We start from the raw sequence: 21,826 nt of genomic DNA, 5'->3' as shown, positions 1-21,826 counted from the left end.
TCTATATTTAGAAGAAGTACTAATACATTATGATTTTATTGATCATTTGAATATATTAATTGAACCACACAACTTTGATAGCCAAACATTTTCCAAATATTAATTAGCTGGGTTTTTTTTTCTAAGATTATGACCACTTAATCTTGCAAAAGCTTGCTTTTCAAGAATTTCATTCTTTTAAAGGGGCTATATGTAAGAATTGTATTGCATGCAATATTCGCTTTTTTATCGCCAATATGTGAAAAGCTTATAACGAAACTTTCTAGGTTGTCTATTAAAGCCTGTGCCAGATCCTGTCCGTGGAGATCTACCTGCAGAGTTCCAACGCTGATCTGGCAAGTTGTAATTGGCAAGTTTTCCTGAAGATCTTATTAGCTGGTTCAGTTGTTTTGTCAGGGTTAGAACTGAACTTTTCAGGAAGGTCCCCATGCAGTAACAGGATTCGGCACCTCTGCTGTAGACTGATTTTTATGTGAAGGACTTGGGAGGTTTTTGCTGGGAAAATCAAAAAATCAAAAAATATTTAAAGGGTTAGTTCACCCAAATATTCTATCATTAATTACTCACCTTACCACCCATTAGTCCATCGGTCATTTTTGTAACACAAATGAATTTGATAATGATATTTTGATGAAATCCGAACACTTTCTGAAAGAAAAAAAAAATTGCGACTTTTTTCTAAAATGTCTTCAATTTCGTGCAAGTCTCCAATGCTGTTCACATTGTAAACTCAGTGAAGCGCATTATTGGCGGCTCCAGTGTCAGCATCACACACACGTTGTGGTCCTCACATGAACAGCATCAGAGACTGACTCAGAAAAGAAGAGATTGTTGAATAAAGTCGTTATTTTTGGGGTTGTTTTGTGCATATTATTCTCTTCACTTTGAAAAATCAAGCTTGAACAACTTTAGTCACATGGACTATTTTAACGATGTCTTTACTACCTTTCTGGGCCTCGAAAGTGGTAATAAGTAGGGAGGGGGAAGCTCATAAAGCTCTCAGATTTCATCAAAAATATCTTAATTTGTGTTCTGAAGATGAAAAGAATTTCACTATAAATATATCGTGCGATATTGAAAAGCGTTCAGTCTATTACGTGTGCACAAGCAATAAGTTGCTGTCAGCAGTTCACCAAATGGCCACCGGTGTCGCTAATAACATCTACAAAGCCCCTTTAAAGGGATCGGTCGCCCAAAAAATTCTGTTATAATTTACTCGCCCTCATGTTGTTTCAAACCTGTGGTGTGTCATGAAGGTGTCATGTTTAGATAAGTGTGAAACTGAGCTTTTCTAGGGCACTATTGACTTCCATAGCATTTTGATTCCTACCATGGGAGATTTGCCTGGTTACAAACTTTCTTCAAAATATCTTCTTTTGTGCTCACCGGAACAAAGAAATGTATAGGTATACGAAATGTTCATTTTTTTCGGTGAACTAAGGCTTTTGTTTCTGTCACGGTGTTTTCAGGACAGTTGTATCACTCTTTTGGACCACCAAAAAATGAAATAGAATTTTATTGGGAAAATGAAAACCAGAAGAGTTGTAGGCCTACTTTAGTCATTTAAATTGAATGATTTTTAAAAAATAAATCAATAGATAAAACAAACAATCAAACCAAAAAAGTGCATAAGACTGACATGACACCTTCATAACCATGACGTGACATTTGTCTTGAATATAAAGTAGGGTTTATGACAACTGTCATTAAGTGACTTTCGCTCAATAATGACATTTTGAATGCAAATATGACATTGTTTAAGATGTCTTTGTCATGACAACTTGACATAAAATTAAGTTAAACTGTCGTGTGATTGGCTTTGACATTGGCCATCATGAGGGCATTATAAACTGTGTCATGTATATTTTTCGTGACCTCAACTACAGTGGTACACATTGAATTTGTCATAATAATGGCTTCATGACAGCCAATGTCAAAACCAACCAGCTGACAGTTTAATGTAATGTTAACCAATAAAGCTAAGTGGTTTCTTAAGTTTGATAATTAATCTGCTATGTCATGTTTATGACAGGTTGTGTTGACTTAGTAATGTCAAGTTGTCATGACAAAGACACTGACAGGTTATGATGTATTGGTTTATGTCAAAATGTCATAAAGACATCTCAAACAATGTCATATTTGCATTAAAAATGTCATATAGCACTTAATGACAGTTGTGACAAACATGCATAAAACTTCCATATGTCATGTCATGATTATGAAGGTCATGTTAGTCTTATGCAGACCCCTTCAAGTAAAGTATTAGCCGATTTTCTAGTAGGTTTCAGAGTGAAAAACACACCCATTGATTGAGTGCTGATGCTAGTGTTTTGCTGACTTTTCCAGCAGAATGGCTGACACATCTCTCTGTGTGATCTGGCTGACATGCCCACACAACACCTGTAATCAGGGTCTGCCAGCAGTCCCCGGGGGGACATAAAGCAGCGTGGCAATGCCCCGCCGTGACAGCCATCCTTGTTCCCGATGACAGGTCCGCATGAGGGGCCAGAGCGGCGACAGCACCCGTGTAAATACGAGCAGGAGTCTCTGCCTCTGGGGAGATAGTGTTATCTCCAGCGTCAAGGGGTTCTCCACAAAAACCCATTCCCTGAGAAGCACACAGCTCCTCGCCCCCACACCTCCCCTCTCACCCTGCCTACATCGCAACCACGACACTAACTCTCACCTCTGTCTCATCCACAGGGACACAGGGACAGAACTCGTGGCTTTCTGGTCGCTTGATGTACAGGAGTCTGTATGAATATGTGTCCTTGGCATTGTGGGGCACAGCTCTTTGGGATTACCATCCCGGCTTCTCCCTGATGTTCAAGGAATGTGATTTACTCCACTGATTCGGAAGGGTCTCTGAAAATGACCTCCAACAGAAGGAGGCAGAGCCGATGAAATTGACTAATCCTCCCTTTTCTTTTTTCTTTTTCATTAAAAAGAGATTTTAAATGTGAAAGTATTATTATTATTTCTCAAATGCAGTGGATTTTCACAGATATTCCAGTCAGCTGGATTTTTCAAGGTGGGAGGCACAGCAAGGAAATGAACTGGAAAGAAAGTAAAACACAACAGATTAAATCTCAGCTAACAAAATATGTTCAAAAATGTTTAAAAATGTTAATGAAACATTAAGGATAATTTTGCAAACATTATATGAACCTTACTTCTGAATGTTTTTGAACAATCTGAAACATAGTATGATTTAAAAAATGTCAGATGAATGTCCAGCTAAAGTGTGTCAGAAAAAAAACTCCCGTGAATAATGAATAAATAATGTTTTTGTGCTAATGTTTTGAGAATATAATCAAAGACCAGATAACTTGTCTATTAATGTTTAGAAGAATGTTTGTTCATAACTTTGAGAGTAGAAGTTCTCATCCTTCTCTGACTGCTCAATCTGCAGCTAAACAAACTAAACAAAGGACAATACAAATCCAAACTATAATCTCTACTATAAACTATACACATTGTCAACTTTGGTCAATACATGTATGGTAATATAATATGCCATTGATTGTCAATTCAGATGTTGTTCAATGCTTGATGTTCTTTCACACCTCATGCTGATGTATAGTAGCCTAAAGGTAAATTATTAGGCAAACATCTGTTGTGAAGCTTAACAGTATTACAGTTATTTGTTTAAGAGAAATGCAGGCCAGTCTGGGCATGTTATTACTGTATTTTCCTGTCAATAATCAAACCACTCTGACAATAAATCACAAATAGCCACGTGAAAAGGGTCATGGATAAGATTGATGCCTGTTTGAGTGTATGTGGTGTGAAAGGAAAATATTAATAAAAAACCAGAATCAAAATACAGTCTGGCAAGAATATCCAGCGAGTGAAGTCAATGGGAAATCATTAGGAAATCTTTAAATGGATTGGCTAAATTAGAACGCAAACACTGTATAGTCAGTGAAGTATTAAATGTAAATAAAAACAGTTATATTTATCAAATTATTCTGAGAAATCAATTATAAACTAATACTAAGGTAGAATTATCAATGTCTGGAACTAAGTTTGAACATAGACAATGCTTATTGTTTTCATAAATGGCTATCCACCTTATTTCTACGCCCCATGACGCTTTGCGCGAATTATGGGTTTAACTTTCTTTAAGCTGTAAACAATCATTGAAAGGCTCGCTCTACGAAGTACGCAATACGTTAAAAATGAATGAGATCATTCATCATGAGATGACGACCCACCCTTCAACCATCGAACATTAAAATTAAATGTTCAAGTTTAAAAGAATCAACAGGTATACCTTATATAGCCTACAGGTAGGCCTACAACAGACCACAAATAGCCCCATAAGCGCGAGTCTTTGGATAAATATGACTGTAGTAGGCAAATATATTAATCAAAAAGGTTCATTAACTGCAGCATTACGTGACTATATCAAAGTGATTTCCGTAATTTATAATTTTGACAGATTATATTGCATTTACTGTGAAAACAAACCTGGAAAGGGAAATGATGATTTGAGGAGAATAACGACAGATTCTTTGTGCATTCCAGTGAATTATTAATGGAATATCGTAAATTAAATTCGGGAGAACAGACCACAAATATGTCGTGTGGTGTCTTTTACAGCGGATTGCAAAGGAACAAATAAAAATCATCACGAGGAAAAGAAAGCAGCGACTGTAAAAAGCTCTTGCCATAGATATTCTTATTATAACGTTAAAAAAGCCTACCAAGTCTTTCGTTATTCTCATTACGTCTGAAAATAAATCAAAATGAACAGTTCATCCAGTCAAACTGACGGATCAGCTTTATTAGGGCAACCGATTTGAAATAATTCGTTTTAGCCTTTTTGAATGGAAGTTCCCCAAACCGGAAGTGCTACCCATAATTCAAAACGCAGTAAGGTCGTCAGGAATAAGGTGGAAACATGTACACTGTTGATCACCAACTTATTTGTATGGAATTTTTAATGAAACAATTATTCTAATTTGAAAAAATGCAAACATGAGTGCTAAAGAAACAATGTAGCCTACATGTATTATTAATTGTATATAAATAACTCGTGACATGTAATCAACAGCAATAGACTGAAAAAAGTTGTACAGATTGATCTTTTTATTCAAGAACAGAATATATTTTGTTTCACGTTGCATGTTTTAGTCCATTTCTCAAAGAATCGATACAAGTACACTTCTAGAACAGTCACTGCCTCGTGAGATTGCCCCCCTCAATTCATTGTAAATCTAATAACTTTACTTTAGCTCTTGTGGGACAAGTTGTACTTTATAGAATATCATAAAAGAGAAAATAATAAATTATGAGGCACTGTCACTGGGCAACAAACTCAGCTAATGTTTCAAAGTGCTTGTGCCTTTTTTCCTCTGTGGAAATGATTCTTTTGCGAAGCACTTTGGCTGGTTGCATCCCTTTTCCCACAAATATGTGATTTATATGTATTTGTTATATTTATCAAAGCATAACATTGCCTAAAATATCAAGTAAACTAAAATGAATATATTAAATTGATTAATCAATACAGGAACAAAAATGCCACTATCCTAAATTACTGTGTCCCACACAAATATTTAATCATCCAAAAAATATATATATATCAAGAATGTAAAGATCAAGGGTAATTATAAAAGAATCAGAATAGGTTCTTAAAAATATGAAAGAAGTACAAAGAAATAATTACATATAACCTCAGTAATTCATTATGCTAATGTAGCAAAACAAAAGTCAGTCGGCCTTCAGACCAGCAAAGACATCAAGTTCACAGATATGACTCGGCTCTTTCCCAGAGTTGCATCTCAGAGAAGAATCCCTCACAAAGCCCATAGCCTTGATCCATGGAAATCGGGATGGCTTGGACTTCCTCTTTAATCTCCCAAGGGTGCTGCTGATGCTGGTGAACCTGATCCGTGAACATTCCCTCATAATATAGCGGATGGACCTGTACTTGCTGCTGGTGCTGTTGGTGAAAGTCCTCCATGTTGCATCCCATCATGCCGTTCGCCTCCAGATAGGCACAAGCCTGCTCGTCCTCGTTGCTGTAAACGGACCCGTGCTGGTTCTGTGAAGATAGCTCCATCTCGCACCCCAGAGAGCTCAGCGCCGTGTTGATGTCCAAATCTTCAAACGTGCTGTCATTCCCACTGAGCACATCGTCGAAAACAGACGCCAGGTCAAAGTCTCCTCTCAGTATGTCTGAAGTTTTGATGTCGGTGGTTAACAGAGGGCTTTTGGAGACTCTGGCCAGCTTGCCGCCCCGTTTGGAGAAGACTTGCTTGCGTTTGTTTCCCGCGACAGGTCCTTGGAAGTGGCCCATTCCCGTTTGTTGGCCAGTCTGGTTGCACTGAGAGCCGTACGAGGAGCTGGGAGAGGACAACATTTTGCTCGGTCTCTGGGTATTGAAGTTTGTGGCAGGCATTCGCCGCCGTTTGAAAACGCCATTGACAAACATGTCAGCGTACTGTGGGTCGATTTGCCAAAAGCCTCCTTTTCCTGGCTCATCTTTCTGCCTGGGCACTTTCATGAAGCACTTGTTCAGGGATAAGTTATGGCGGATTGAATTCTGAAAAAAAAAAGGGGAGAAAAATCATCAGGTTTTTAATATTCGTTTTTAGGGGGTAACAATGTGACATGTCACAATATATATCGCAATAAAAAATTGCAACAATCCCTTATGAAAATTAACCAGGGTTTTATTATAGTAATTTGTTTTCATGTTTTACCACAAATAGGCTACCATGGTTAAACTATGGTATTATTTAACTGTAATAACCATTTTTTTTCTTGTAGTAAAACTAGGGTTCATTTTCATAACCGATGTCTATCGTGGATATCAACAATACGTATTGTGTATAGTTCACCTAAAAATAAATGTTAGACATGGCTGGCAACCAATGGACCAAGCAAGCAAGCACCAAACTTATTCAAGTCCATTCCTTATATAATACCAAATTTAATTTGAGCTTTTTTGTTAACTGTTTATCATATGTCTTAGAAGTAATCATTTAAAAAAAACTACAGTTTTAACTTTATTGATTAAAGTATTGTGAGAATATTGTGTACGTATCTATTGTATCGTATACGTACACACTAGTAGAATCATTTGGTAATTCTTTCATGTGTGCACTATAAAACATTTGTTTTATGCTAAGCTTGTATGAATGTTGAACATAAATGCAATAACTTCTTGTGGCAGAAGATGACAACGCGTAAATAAAAGGCTTCTATAAAATCCCATTGTGCAACAGGTAGAGGTGTCCTGTTTCATTGGCTCACTGTGTGTGTGTGTGTGTGTGTGTGACAGAGACACATGGGGGAGGGGAATATTGTGTATACAGGAGAAGAACTGCTGTGAATAAGGCTCTAGTAATTCAGCACTAGATTCACATGATCAGTGAGTCCCTTAAGGATCCTTCATTATGGAACGAGGCCTCGGGAAACCTAGTGCTTTTGGGTACAGTGGTGTCATCTTCCATCATTAGTCACCCTAACACATCAGGTCTGGCCATTTGCTATTTGGTTTAATGTTTGAATAGAGCTGTATCGACAGACTAAGGTTGACAGACACCAGCTAAATATGAGGAGTTCAGATGCAAAAGCCTCTAAGTGCCATTTGAAATTTTCTTCTAGAATGATCATTTTTATCAAGCTTGTATATTTAAGTTCAGTGATTTCACTTAAATGGCAATGATAATTACCTATTAGTTGTTATTTAAGTGAAATTACTGAACTTAAATATACAACTTTGACAAAAATCATCATTAAAGAATAAAATTTCAAATGGCATTTAGAGGCTTTTGCATCTGAACTCTTCATATTGTTAATTTGATTCTTGAACAAATGACTCTTATGGATTGGTCCTTTTGGGTGTAACAGATACATACAGCATGTGTGGGACGATTACCAAAAGAATGACTTTTGTGAGCTTTCTTTTTAGTGAAAATCAGACAAATACAGAGCTAAGTGTATTCTGATTCCCTAACAAATTACTCTTATGAGTCGTTTCTTTTTAGTGAATCAAAAACAATAGAAATGTATTCCGATTTTCAAATGAATTCATCTTATGAGCTGGTTCTTTTTTAGTGAATCACAAACGTACAGAGATACATACAGATTCCCCGCTAATGACTGTTATGACTCGGCTCTTTTTAGTGAATCAAATATCTTGAAATTGAATGAATTGGTTCAGAGCGGTTTAGTGGATTAATTCGACTCCCTCACTGAACCGTTACGTTTGATTCCTAAAAGTAAACATTTCATTAAAGAGTAGCGGCTATTAAATAAGTTTCTGGTTTGTTTACTGTTAAAATCTGAAAATCTTATTTAACAATAAGATCATTTAAGATGTTAATACGAAGAATGGCACTCCATTCACCTAAAAAATGAAAATCCAATCATCCTTTACTCAGTCTCAAGTTGTTCCAAACCTGTATGGATTTCCTTCCTCTGCTGAACACAAAAAATTTGGATATTTTGATGAAGGTCAGTAACCAAAAAGTTAATGGACCCCATTAATTGTGGGGTCCATCAACTGTTTGGTTACCCATATTGTTCAAAATATCTTATTTTGTGTTCAGCGGTGAAAAAAAAAAAAAAAAAAAAAAAAACATCATACAGGTTTGGAACAACTTGAAGGTGAGTAAATGATGACCGACTTTTCATTTTAGGGTGATCTGTCCCTTTAAGAAACCTGAACGTAAGAGGACTCGTCTCATGTACGGTGCACCTGTTGCACACACACAAAAAAGAAAATTTTCTATCGCTCCTGTGAAAATCTATACCGAAAGTTAATGCAGAAAAAAAACATTAATTGATTCTTAAAGATAAATAAACGATCTGTGAAATTACCTGCCAACTTGGCTCCGCGTATCTGTAGTAGCAGAAATTCTCAGTGATCCAGCTGTAAATGGCTGACAGGGTGATTTTGGTTTTGTTACTGGCTTGCATTGCCATGCAAATCAGAGTGGCATATGAATACGGTGGCTTCACGTGGCGGTTTGTTTTATAGTCGATCTCCTCCGGAGGATTTGTTTGCGCCGTTGTGTAATGTCCCGCTTGCTGGTGCGTGTATGAATTCGCCAAACTGCTGCAGGACGTTGTTGGATTCCCAGGTGTTTGTGGCATCCCTGTGGCGGCGGTATCTCCGGCAGGCGGGCTGGAGGGCGAGTCTGTGCCCCCCAGTTGGTTTTTGTGGTTGAAGAGGTGTTGCGGGTGGCAGCCGGAGCTGGGAATCCTCTCGAGATTGGCACTGAGGATGGAGAAGTTCTGCAGCCAGTGCAGACTGGTGAGACTGTCGTCAAAGTGAACGGAGCCGCTTACATTGTCCTGATCCTCCGGATGAAGCATCATCCATCTCTCTTTGAATTTATTCGCCATCTCAGGACTCATTAACACTGGCATAGTGAACGCGACTTTGTGTGGTGTTTTCGAAGAAACAGTTTCTGTGGAGCACAGACACGTTGCTTGAAAATTCGAAAATAACGGCAATTAACTGCAAAAAGAGTAGCCTATTTTTTATAACGGTATAATCCAACACAGGGTTAGGCAAATTAAATCCCTCAAATGAAATGCCTACCTGCGAAATGAAAACACGTAACGTTAGAGCTCGTCGGTCTGTTGCGGTGAATGAATATCTCTCAGTCCGTTAGATTCTGTCTGTTAGAGACTTAGAGCAACAAGTGCAGCAGATAAACGAGCGCATCCACAAAATCGTACATCTCCTGATATCTACTGCGAACAGCAGCATTTCAATCCTGTCTTAGAAAAAGCCATGTGGAATCAAATGTAGTGTCTCGTATGCGAATGGATGCGATAGAAATGAGATGCGGGCTTTGCACTCCGCCGTTTTGCCTGTTTCTTAATAGCTCTTTAAATGTTGACGCCCTCTGATTGGCTGAGACCTCCAGAGTTGAATATGTCATTGTTCCTGCGCGAGGAGTGTACTCAACCACAGATCCGAGCGAAATGTGACAGGTGCTCATTTATAGAAATATAGTCATTTATTAAATCATTGTGATTTTAAACCTTGTGAAGTGATACATGTTTCTCGCATAAAATGTAGCCTCAGTCTCAGAACGGGTACATTTATAACTGTTTTGCATTATATCTACTATTCTCACCTTTATAGGCTATTTATTCTTATTTGAAGCTCTTTGTTTTATCGCGAACTCAATTTCCCTCTAAACATTCTCCATGCCAGGGGTAAGTCGTTAAAAAGTCGTTGGTTAGGTATTATATACGCGCGCGCCAATAGTAGCAGAAAGGCGCACAGACGCGCATTGAAAGGAGCGCGCCACTCATCGCGCCTGAGACCTGCCCTCTTCACAGTCGAGTTTACATCCCTCATTGTCATAAAACCGTTTTCTCAGCACGCCTACACAAAGTTGGGGGCTGTATTTGGGTATAAATACTTCAGGTGACAGGAAAAACTACACTATACTAAATGCAGTTTCGTCTGACTAAATAGTGAGCGTATTACTAAAATAGTGAGTACACTGCCATCATCTGGCCAAATATGGTCTCTACAATACACTAAGCTTAGCTGTTCATCCATCCATCCATCCATCCATCCATCCATCTATCTATCTATCTATCTATCTATCTATCTATCTATCTATCTATCTATCTATCTATCTATCTATCTATCTATCTATCTATCTATCTATCTATCTAATTTGTAATTAAGCTATGCTTCTTTTTTAATATCCCTTGGATGTAGCTATTGAAAATAGGGTTTGTGCCAGAACAGCAGGATCATGAAAAAAATAATATAATTTATACCTTAAAATAACCAGTGACTCATATTAGTGCACAACACTTTATGATAAAACATTTTACTACATACAAATATACATAACTTTTAAAGGTGCCTGACATAGATAAGCAGCAGTGAATTCACTAAAAAGCATCAGATATGTCACTGTAAATGATGGCAGATCCCTCTATAAACTACTCATTAAAGCTTCAAAAAGTGCTACAGCTTCCCACTTTGTATGTTTCGACGGGAGGACGAAGGGACAGCCAACACAGTACTGTAAGGCACAAAACAAATATATAAGATACAGACATAGATGGTAACTGATGCACTTAGTGTTCATTTGCTGATTACAGAAAACGTATCAAGTACAGTCATAAAACACCATGAAGCTGCACTTCAAGAAAGCTGTGCATCCATTAAAGGAAATTGAACCATTCAAAAGTTTTGTACTCTCAAGGCAAATGCTATGACGGTCCTATAAACGTCTTTTCTTTATAAAGTTTTCTAGAAGCTAGTGCGTTAAACTCGTGTAATGTTTCTACTTCACAGAGAAATGTCTTGGACTCTATAAGACTTTGATTGTGATAAGAAGTAATCGTCTGAGTTAGTGTCTTAGATTGGGAACAGATTGAATAGCGTGGTGGAGGTTGAGACAGCGGGTAGATGAAGCGTTTATGAAGCGAGATGCTCATCTTCCATGCGGAGGGTGCTGGGGAGGCAGAGCAGAGGCTGACTGGAGCTGCTGGTGCTCTGACTCTTCAGACTCTCTATGGACTCTGATGACCCTGAGGAAGCATGAAGACAGGCCGGACAAGTGAGAATGAGCAGACAATCTTCTGGAAACACTTGATTACATTTATTTTTCGATTTTAAAAGAGCTTACGGTTGAAAATAGTTTTATAGGCCAATCGGGCTGACAAATGAGTTCTTTAAAACTTTTAATTGGTTTTAAGGGTGTGTTCACACTTGTGGTTGGGTTCTCTTAATCCTGAACAAAAAGGAAACCCAACCGAACCTTAAGATACAAAACAAATAAACAAACAAAATTAAAATTGCTTTTATGACAGAACTTAACGCACATCCAAGACAATGCTGTGTGCTGGGCTAAATGTGTCAATGATATGCGTACATATATATTATGATGGCATTTTTACCAGCTCAGAACTCACGAAGAGCTTAGAAAACATAAAGAGATCAGGATTTCCTGCAAGAAGATCTGCATCTTGTGATATCACATCCTGTCTTTGGACAATTTGTGGTGTCCAACAATTGCAGCAAGTGTAAACACACCCTTTCAAAACCGTGTCTACATAGATCCATGGTTTTATGGAGTTTGCTATTATTCTAAAATGTGAAGAAGTAACGTATGTCCAAACTTTTCTAAATGTGACTTATGAATATCTATTATGAATTAACACTACAAAGTGACTGGTAAAAAGAAAAGGAAAACAAGAGTGAATTATTCATGACATTGATGACCTACCAGAGTCAACATTCCTCTACAGCAGTGGACCATGACTCAGACGCTACGCGAGTAAAGAGCAAAGCCGAGTCAGAGTAAGAAAGAGAGAGAGAGTTAAGGGACAGCACAGCATTAGACATGCAAACACAGCATCAGTACGGAAGTCCATTTATCCCACATAAAGGAGTCAAAACAAATCTTTGGTAAATCATAAATATGACATATTTTGACATAACAAAATTATGAGATACTAAGTAATTGTGAGATTTATGAAATAGAAATTTTAAAATATGATATAAATAGTCAATACTAACAAAAATCAATCAAGCCATCTTTTTTGTTATAATTGTCAATTTGCCTTTAAAATTCTGTAATAATTTCCATTATTTCATAACTTAATTTGAATTTATCTCATAATGAAGACTTAGTATTTCATGATTTAGAAATCGTATTTCATAATTATGAGTGTTTATGTTATAATTACTAAGCATTTCTTTTCTTATGTGGTGAAAATGGACTTCCACAGCACCAGAGATATTCTTCTTTATTACACGTAAAATTGCTAGGGGTATGAAAAGTGATGCCTTAAGAAGAGAAATTTCAAAGCATTTATTAACTTTATGTTGTTTAAATGACTATGATTAAATTCAAATACTAAAATAATTAACAATTAATTATTCTTATTGAAAATTCAAACACTGCTATTTTTAAAATATGATGTGGTTAATTACCCCAACAGTTACGTTTGTGAATAATTTTTTTAAACAATTTATTTTAAATTAAAATGACCTAATAGAACTGATAATATTTCAAATTTCATGACTTTACATCAAGAATCACGATCAAATAGTATTTTACACCCCTATTGTGTACATCTTCAAGTCCCCCAGTGGAGAAAATCAAGTTTTTAAAATGTTGTTTATATGTCTATGTAGTGTTTTTAATGTGTTTAAGACAAACCATGTGCAAATTCATAAGTCAACACCATTGCTGAGTCTTATCTCCTTAAAACTGCAGTTTAAAAACACGTTTTGAAATCGCTAAAGTGTTTCTGATGTCACAAACAACCTTGTAACCAATCACGTCACCATGCGGGCGGGCTTTAGCATATCATTAACTATGACCGATCAGAAGGGCTAATTAGCATATTCAAAAGATTGCTTATATTAAATGAAGCAAGGGTGTAGAGTTTCATTCAAGCTATGTTAAGGCATGAAGACTTTTTGACAGGAAAAATCATTTAAATATGTCATTTTGGTGATTGTAGATGAGTTTTAAGTGATAAAGTAATTGACTACAGGGGGACTTTTAAAGTTCACTTTTAAAAAAAAACTTTTGCTGATAATATACTCACCCCCATTTCATCCAAGATGTCCATCTCTTTCTTTCTTCAGTTGAAAAGAAATTAAGGTTTTTGATGAAAACATTCCAGCATTTTTCTCCATATAATGGACTTCAGTGGGGAACCAAACGGTTCAAGGTCGAAAAGACAGTTTCAGTACAAAGGGCTTTAAACGATTCCAGACGACGAATAAGGGTCCAATCAAGCGAAATGATCGCTCATTTAATAAATAAATAACAAAATGAACGAAACTTTTTCCGAGTCAATTCGTTCGTTGAATGAACCAAATGACTCGGAAAAAGAGTTCGAACAGGAGAGTCACGAACGCGCATCACAGAACAGAGCAAGGCGACCATTTGAGCTTATAAAACTTAAACTTTGTTATTTATTTTTTTTAAATGAGCGATCGTTTCACTTGATAAGACCCTTATTCATCGTCTGGAATCGTTTAAAGCCCTTTGTACTGAAACTGTCTTTTTGACCTTGAACCGTTTGGTTCCCACTGAAGTCCATTATATGGAGAAAAATCCTGGAATGTTTTCATGAAAACCTTAATTTCTTTTCAACTGAAGAAAGAATGACATGGACATCTTGGATGACGTGGGGGTGAGTAAATTATTAGCAAAAGTTTTTATAAAAGCGAACTACTCTAAGTAATTCATATTAGAATTTTCTAGTGTGTAGAAGGCAAGTAAGCAATACTGTAAAAATGCATTTTAAGAGATGCTTTACTGGGTAAAAATGGCTGGGCAAAGCAGCAGCAATAACAGAGAAGGTTCACATAGCACAGCATTAGTTCTGCCAAGCAAGCTGAAAAATTTGCTCCTCCAACTTTGCTCTTTTGCATTTTCTCAAAGTCAACAGTACAAAGGTTTATCAGGGCATGAAAGTAGACTGAAAGGAACTATTCCTATAATATGAGTTCTGGCTGACTAAATGACCGTGAATGAGGATTGTGGAGTACGGAGTGTGTGTTAGAGGCTCACCAGGCAAGGCCAGATCTGCTGAGGGGTCACTTTCTGTCCGGCTCAGGCTGCTGCGCTCGCTGTGGCAGTCCTGGAGAATTTCACTCACAGACACACTCAGTGATCTGCTGTCTGAACCTGCCAACATGACATGATTAACATGGTTTCTTCTCCAACACCAAAGCCTGGCAAGCCTCAGTCCGAATGTTCACATTATATATTTTACATTACATTACATTTATTCATTTAGCTGATGCTTTTATCCAAAGCTACTTGGATAAGCACATTGGTGTCTTATCCACTGCGCCATCAGCACCCCTATTTTATTTGTATTGCCGCATTACCGTTGCCCATGTTATTTGAGGGCTTGCAGTACTGACATGAAATGCTTCATTTTAATCCAGATTTGCACATCGAGTTTGCTTACCTGAATTTGGGAAACCAGGATTGTTGGACACACCCTCTGCTGTGGCCTTTTAGGAAATAAAATAAATTAGCAGTTTTTTATAGGTTATGGGAAATGATATACTAACACAACACTAGTTTGCATTTCTTTATCAGTCATATGCCACCAGCTAAATAAAACCAACAGATCTATGCAAAACTAATGCATGATCAGCTCATTCAAGTCACACACATACGCAACAAATGTTAGAGGAAATACATTTTTAAAGAAACTATTGTACGGTGTATGTCACAGACCCTCAGACAGGTCATTTTAATTCCAAGAGTACGTCAAATTTAGTAGTTCCTCTTTGCCTTTCCTGTTAAATAAAATCCATTAGCTCACTGGCTTACACTTTATTTTAAGGTGAAGTTGTTATAGTGTAATTACAATGCATTGAGTAATATTAATTAACTACATATACTTACAATAGTGTTACTATAGGGTTAGGGCTTGGTTTAGGGGTAGTGCTTACTATACGTCAGTTCATATATAACGTGTAACTAGTGTACATCACCTTAAAATAAAGTGTACCATTTACTGGCTTGTCAGAGGTTATCATTTAACAAATGCAGGTAAGTAAGTGATAGTGTCTGACCTCAGTGGGACTGAGACTGCAAGGCAGAACAGAAGGAGGTTGGGTATCAGAGAGTTCTGACATTCTCTCCTCATCTTCCTCCTCCTGTATGGGGGATGAGGGAGAACGTGTAGACCTGGAAACATCACACATAAAGTATCACTAGAAGAAAACAAAAAAACATTATTTGAGCATTTTCACAATAGTTACTTACCCGTCTGGTGACTTGCTACCTTTGCCCTTCATTGATGCGGGATCGGCGTTTTGCTGTCGCCCAGTCAGGTTGAGGGGATCTCCCATCTCCCCCGAAAATTGGATCTCCTCGTAGAGAGGTGCTGATGGGATTGAAGGGGACATGGGTTGCACCCCGTTTAGGGCTTCAAGCAGGGAGATGGGCTCGTACCCGGGAGGGATGTTGTCGGCATTCTGAGACTCAATAAGAAAGTAAACTTCAGACTTATGGTATTTCCATACATGATTTAAAGGATTTAGTGCTTTTATTTGATTTTTTTAAAGTGAAGTTTGTCTGGCAACATACACCATTCACCTACCAGCTTGGGGTCAGTAAGTTTTTTTATGATTATTACAGTTTTATTATATAAATTGTGCATTATTAAGTTGATCAATAGTGACAGTAAAGACCTTTTTATTTCAAATGAATGCTGTTGTACTTTCTATTTCTTTCTACAAAAATATTAAGCAACACAAATGTTTTCAACATTGATAAGTATTTTTTTGAGCACCAAATCAGCATATTAGAATGATTTGATGTGAGACTAGAGTGATTACGCTGAAAATTTAGCATTGCCATCAGTAATAATAAGTTACATTTGAAAAATATATTAAAACAGAAAACAGTTATCTAAAATAAGTTGCTTTTCCTGTATTTCTGATCAAATAAATGCAGACTTGGTGAGCATTAGAGACTTCTTTTAAAAAAAAATTAACAATCAAACATTTGAATGGTGGTTTAAGTGTCGCCATATGCAAAGAAAATGGAAACCAAATTTGTCCAACATACTGAAAACACCTAAACTAGAGTCAAATGCGAAGCAAATTCAATTCTTCTGTTAAAGTTGATCCATCAAGAATTAATAATTTGAGTACAGGATGAAATATGATTGTGAATTTTACCGAATGCTCAGTATGATCAGAGCTTTGGGACAGCACTGGGCTAAAGGAAACCGGGGAAAGAGAGCCGGCTGTTTTCTTCCTCACGGCTCGGATCTGGAGCAGGGCTCTGAATGCTGGGGCAGTGACAGCAGAAAGGAAGGTCATGTGGGGGGGAAAAAGGACACAAATGCAGTGCGCATAAACAAACACAGGTGCTGCATCTTCACATAGACATGCTTAAGTGTTACCAGATTCATTTGGCTACAAAAAGAGGGTAAATATTTGCACAGCTGGTCTTACTGTTAAAGCAAAGTCAGTGCACATTCTCTCAGTAGAGAAGATCTATAGAGCGGCAGCATTCTTCTTTACACAAGTACACAAAAGCTTGGCTAAGTAGTTTCTTATTAGCATGTTTCTACTTAAATTATATATTAAGGATATGTGTTATTTTTTCCCCTTTTTCTTAGAAAAATACTAATAAATTCACTCTATATCTTGACCTAATAATCATTATTACATGGAAACCCCAGCAGATGGCACTGTTCTTCAACAGTCACATTATCTGCACTGCATGCAAGATCAATTATGCACTAGGGACTGACTATTCATCTCTAAAAAGAACAATGAAAGGGGGAATAAAGGCACAATGGTAAATCAGTCCATATCAGATTAAAAAAAATAATCACTCAGCCTTTTATCTTTATGGCCATACCCACTTTAAAGGTTCGACTCATTTAGTGTAACAAATCTGAATAATAATGCGGGAACAATAAAGGAAGCTCAGGCATTGATTAATGAGCACTTACGCAGTCTGCAGATAGGGCAGTTGTTGGCCTGGTAACGCAGTGTGTCAGCACAGGCATTGCACAGACACAGGTGCCTGCAAGGGAGAATCAGTGTGTCACGCAGGTCTGATAAACAAACCACACACTCGCTGCTGTTGTCGCTGTTCTCATCCTCTGTTGACTGAAGAGAGGAGACAAAGAAAACACAGTAAAATACTACATGAAATCAGACACAGGAAAGGGCAGGATGGATATCGTATTGCCAGGAACCAGTCTAAATTCTCTGCCGTAGTGACATGATTCACCTTCGTCTCCAGATTGTTGCGGTTTTCAATGCCGTAAATCTCCTGCAGCAGATAGCTCACACGGTCCACCTAAAAGATGAGCATGCGGATCACTGGCTGGGTAAACATCACATCACAGATCAAAATGATCATTATCTTTTTCATGAAGTCACAACGTGACATGGCCTGATTAATGCTTCCCCACCTATGGCATGGATAAGAATGCATGAGTAAATGAATCAAAGCTTTCAATCTGTCTGCTTACTGTGGGATCCAATTAAAAAACACAATCATACAGGCATATTGGAAAATGAAATTGTTCTGTTGCTACTACAAGGCACAAATATCACACCCTTACATTTAATAATTAGAAATATGAGCTGCCAAATTACTTACGATTTGCTTCTGTTTCAAAGGTTTCACTGAGAAACTGCCATCAACATGCTGTAAATGAGGGAATACATATAGTGTTAGTATAATAAAAAAACAACAGAACAAGCTGGCAAGGTAAAAAGAAAAATTTGATCACATTTAATCTTTTATCTTATTCGGAGATTGAAATATGTGCATATTTCCATTAATTATATTAGTACTGTTCGGGAGAAAAAATAACGTTTATTACCTTAGAAAACATTTTACATCATATCTACATCAGGAACGTGATTAAGATTAAGCAAAGTTGAATCAAATCTATTCGAATGAAGTTAATAGTTCTTAAAAGTGTATAGGCTAGTTCTTAAAACAGATTAATGCACTACTACATCTTTTCATATTTTAATCTGATTATGGCATGTAAAAAAAATTCTGAAACTCTGTATGATTTTACACTATAGGAACTTTTGTTTATGCAATATATCGATGTTGATTCGGTCTACTTTTATTCTCTACATTGATGATCCTCATCCAGGGTTCCACAACTCCTTTTGATTAATCAACTCTTGACTATGATTTTCAAGATTTTACATGATTTTTTTCCAGGCCTTTAAAAAAAAATCACATTTTTAAAATTCCATGAGTCCAAGGTTGAGATTCACAAATCTCAAACAGTCTCTATAAAAGTCTGCCAGGTTAATGACTTACTCAATATTATAAAACAAGACAGCTGACATTCTTGAGCAGAAAACAAATACAAATACACACCCTTTCAAAAGCTGCCAAAAGAACATGTGCATGCCCGGTAACATCTGTAACAGAAAATAAAATGAGAGACAACAGTGAGTAATGATATTACATAATTATAACTGATTTTATTTTATGATCAACACTTTTCACGAACCATCTCCATCATCCACTATTGCTTGGATCACCAAAGGGAAAACGCCTTTGTCCAGATCAAAGTTCAGCTACAGATAAATATGAATGTTTAATTCTAAAAATTCATGACACACCAAACTATTCAGTTCTTTTAAAATCAATACAGCAGAAAGGCCTTGATGAGATCAAAACAATCACCTCTTCAGGCTTCCATTTAGTGAAATCAATCTTGAAGGATGGCAGACAAAATTGCTGATTGATCCCTCTTTTGTAATGGACCGTCTCAGACACCATTGAAGGGCTCTTGGGGCTGTATCTTTAAAAAGAAAATTGTAGTGATTTTGAATGAGAATATCGAAAGTAACAGAAACATTTAGTGTTTAGGAGCATGTTCATCAGCGTTCACATATACACATGTGTGTTTGCAAAAATAAAGACCTTGGACCGGTGTATGTGTGGAGAATGTATGCACACCCGCACTACCGCGTGCGCGCACAAATACACACACGTTCATGTAAATAAACAAACAGTTTGAGTGTTCATGCTTTCTTTTTCATGGAGATGAACTTTATCCTCAGATCAATGATGCTCAAATCAATGAAGCCGTCAATCGATCCATTTCAAAAATAAATAAAAAAAACCTGTTCTTATTGAAAGAAAATAAGTTGACAAAACGATTGAATGCAATATTTGATGATAATATAGCATAATGAGCAACTTGCAAGCAATTTTTAAAAGACTGGTCATTTTTGGCCAAAGGTGTTAACAGCGTAAGGATTACTATTTTGTATTTAGACCAAGGAGAAAAAGATTGGTCAAAAGCTATTGAATTAAGACCAAGTGCCACTGTTTTCAAGAAAGCTGTTGTCTAGATGCCACTGGGTTATGTTTCTTTGGGATCAAATGGCTTAAATGGGACTTTAAAGCAACTGAGGCTATCAATCACAAGACACTCAAGTTTCTACATATCATCTATTTTTTTTTCCCTGCAAGAAATTCACTTAGCTACAAAAGTGAGCACAACAGACTTGCTGATTTAGCATCATTCTGCAGAAACTTTACACAATATACTACCCAGTGGAAACTTACATTGCCATCCCATTGGCAAACTCCTCAAAGGCTTGACAGTATAATGTAATAGCCACTCTGGCATCAGTATCAAAGCAGAATTCAACACTGTAAAGGACCTTTGGATCGCCTGTGTCGTCTGGCGTGCTGTCCGAATCATCCTTATACCTGCAAAATAAAATAAAAAGCAAACGTTTGTTGTCACAGCTCTCTTATTTCAGCAAATAGTCTACATTGAGCAACCCCTTCAAGCCATGACTATATTCACAATAAACCTGACAAGTCGTAATGAATCCTTCCTGATGTTCACCAAACTCCTCAGCGTCTTGACCGGCTCATGCGGTGCTGGTGTCACATAGGGAAACTGGAAAAAAGGACAGAAAACTATGTGTGAGGATGACAAAGTGTCGACTCCTGAAAGTTTTGAGGCGGAGGTTTTATTTGGTCACCTGCACAGGTCTGTTGCCAAGGAAATTCAAATCCATATTTTCCCCAAAAAGATATCCCTCTGGATGGGGTGTGTCAAACTTTTCTCCACCCATGAAAAAATGACTGGTAAAATAATTTCCTGCAATAAAGACATTAAAGAGATCATTATCTAGGATGGATGTGGCCACTAGAAAGAGTTGACATTAAATTATATATTTTCGCTACACACATTAGAAAATAGCACTGCCAACGAAGATGTCAAAAGCAGAAAACATGAGACATACCAGTAAATAGTAGATTTAGGAGATGTAAAAGAACAAAATGTAACAAACACGAATAATAAGAAACAAACCATACACTTAGTAATGCAGCTAATGTCTGTTAACATTTATGGTTACTTACCTGATTTGGGGGGATATCTGTACGCTGAATTGGCTTGAATATCGATGTCTTCAACGCCAGCAATCCTTCGACTCAGTATTGAACCCATATTTAAGTGTAAATGACTGTTGAAGACTGATATATGTATTTAAAATAAAGTTTATGTGGACAGTTAGCTTCCCGTTTGCTTCCTCCGCTATGGAAACATTCCCATCTCTGGCGATAAAAAGAGCTGCGAACAAAAGATGTCAACTTCCGTATTTACGTTCTAGCTCTTCTGATAAGCCAGACTGACTTATGTAAAATCCGTTAACTCACTAGTAGACGTCAAATTATCGACGTCAGTTTCGACGGTGAACAAAATAAAAACAAAAACAAGACTCAAGGAAAAAAAAGTGTTTTGAAGATCCCAAATTCTCGCGAGATGGGATTTTCCTGAGAGCAAAGGATGTTGGGATATGTTGTACCTCAGCCATGGTCGATGCACGCCACAAAAGAAACATTAATTCGACACTAATGCCCTTTTAATTTACTGTTAAGGACATACACATTACACTGAGTTATGTTTTTGATTCACGTGATAGGTTTTAATTTCAAATGCCAGCTGCAAATGGTAATTTCACCTTTTGTCTAAAATTTTATAACACCTAAACTTATTTTAGGGATGGAGCGAGATTGATTATGTATATATTAGTTTATTATGTATTTGTGTTAAAGATGCGGGTTTTTTTTTCTTTTTTTTCAGTCAAAGCATTTAATTTTGTCAAGCGGTCACGCATTGTTATTAAAAGTAAAAGCTACGTCATATAACAGCTTACTATAAACAGTACTGTGCTAAAGTACATCAGATGGACTTATATTAAGATGCAAGAGATTTAATTGGTGTTGGAAGGTTTACCATATTTGGGAAAGTAGTGGCATAGCTCGGACGGGAGCGTCATTCATAAATTCTGCCTTCTAGAACTTAACAAACA

General features: G+C 37.0%; 2 protein-coding genes across 5 annotated transcripts; both read right to left on the bottom strand.

Moving 5' to 3' along the window:
• Positions 1–5,072: 5,072 nt before the first annotated feature.
• foxj1b (forkhead box J1b) lies at positions 5,073–10,365 on the bottom strand. The gene is made up of 3 exons (XM_089121836.1): positions 9,566–10,365; positions 8,839–9,431; positions 5,073–6,553 (listed from the first exon to the last, which is right to left on the bottom strand). The coding sequence occupies exons 2-3, from the start codon at positions 9,388–9,390 to the stop codon at positions 5,753–5,755; spliced, it is 1,353 nt and encodes a 450-aa protein (XP_088977962.1). The 5' UTR covers positions 9,391–9,431; positions 9,566–10,365; the 3' UTR covers positions 5,073–5,752.
• A 428-nt stretch (positions 10,366–10,793) lies between these two features.
• Positions 10,794–21,797, bottom strand: mgrn1a (mahogunin, ring finger 1a). Of its 4 annotated transcripts, none has more exons than XM_039685373.2 (17): positions 20,874–21,797; positions 20,492–20,610; positions 20,318–20,406; positions 20,064–20,210; positions 19,173–19,290; positions 18,997–19,063; positions 18,861–18,904; positions 18,117–18,164; positions 17,742–17,810; positions 17,458–17,617; positions 16,673–16,785; positions 15,753–15,970; positions 15,560–15,674; positions 14,944–14,989; positions 14,538–14,654; positions 12,231–12,273; positions 10,794–11,532 (listed from the first exon to the last, which is right to left on the bottom strand). In XM_039685373.2, exons 1-16 carry the CDS (start codon positions 20,959–20,961, stop codon positions 12,236–12,238), a joined length of 1,596 nt encoding a protein of 531 aa, XP_039541307.2. In that variant the 5' UTR covers positions 20,962–21,797; the 3' UTR covers positions 10,794–11,532; positions 12,231–12,235. The 4 variants fall into 4 exon arrangements, with proteins under 4 accessions (XP_039541307.2, XP_039541308.2, XP_039541305.2 ...); XM_039685374.2 differs by having other exon boundaries at positions 15,753–15,964; XM_039685371.2 differs by lacking the exon at positions 12,231–12,273.
• Positions 21,798–21,826: the final 29 nt, after the last annotated feature.

Source organism: Pimephales promelas, chromosome 17 (assembly GCF_988280905.1).
Source record: "Pimephales promelas chromosome 17, fPimPro1.hap1.1, whole genome shotgun sequence".
Lineage (NCBI taxonomy): Eukaryota > Metazoa > Chordata > Actinopteri > Cypriniformes > Leuciscidae > Pimephales > Pimephales promelas.
This window is presented reverse-complemented; position numbering and strand designations above follow the sequence as displayed.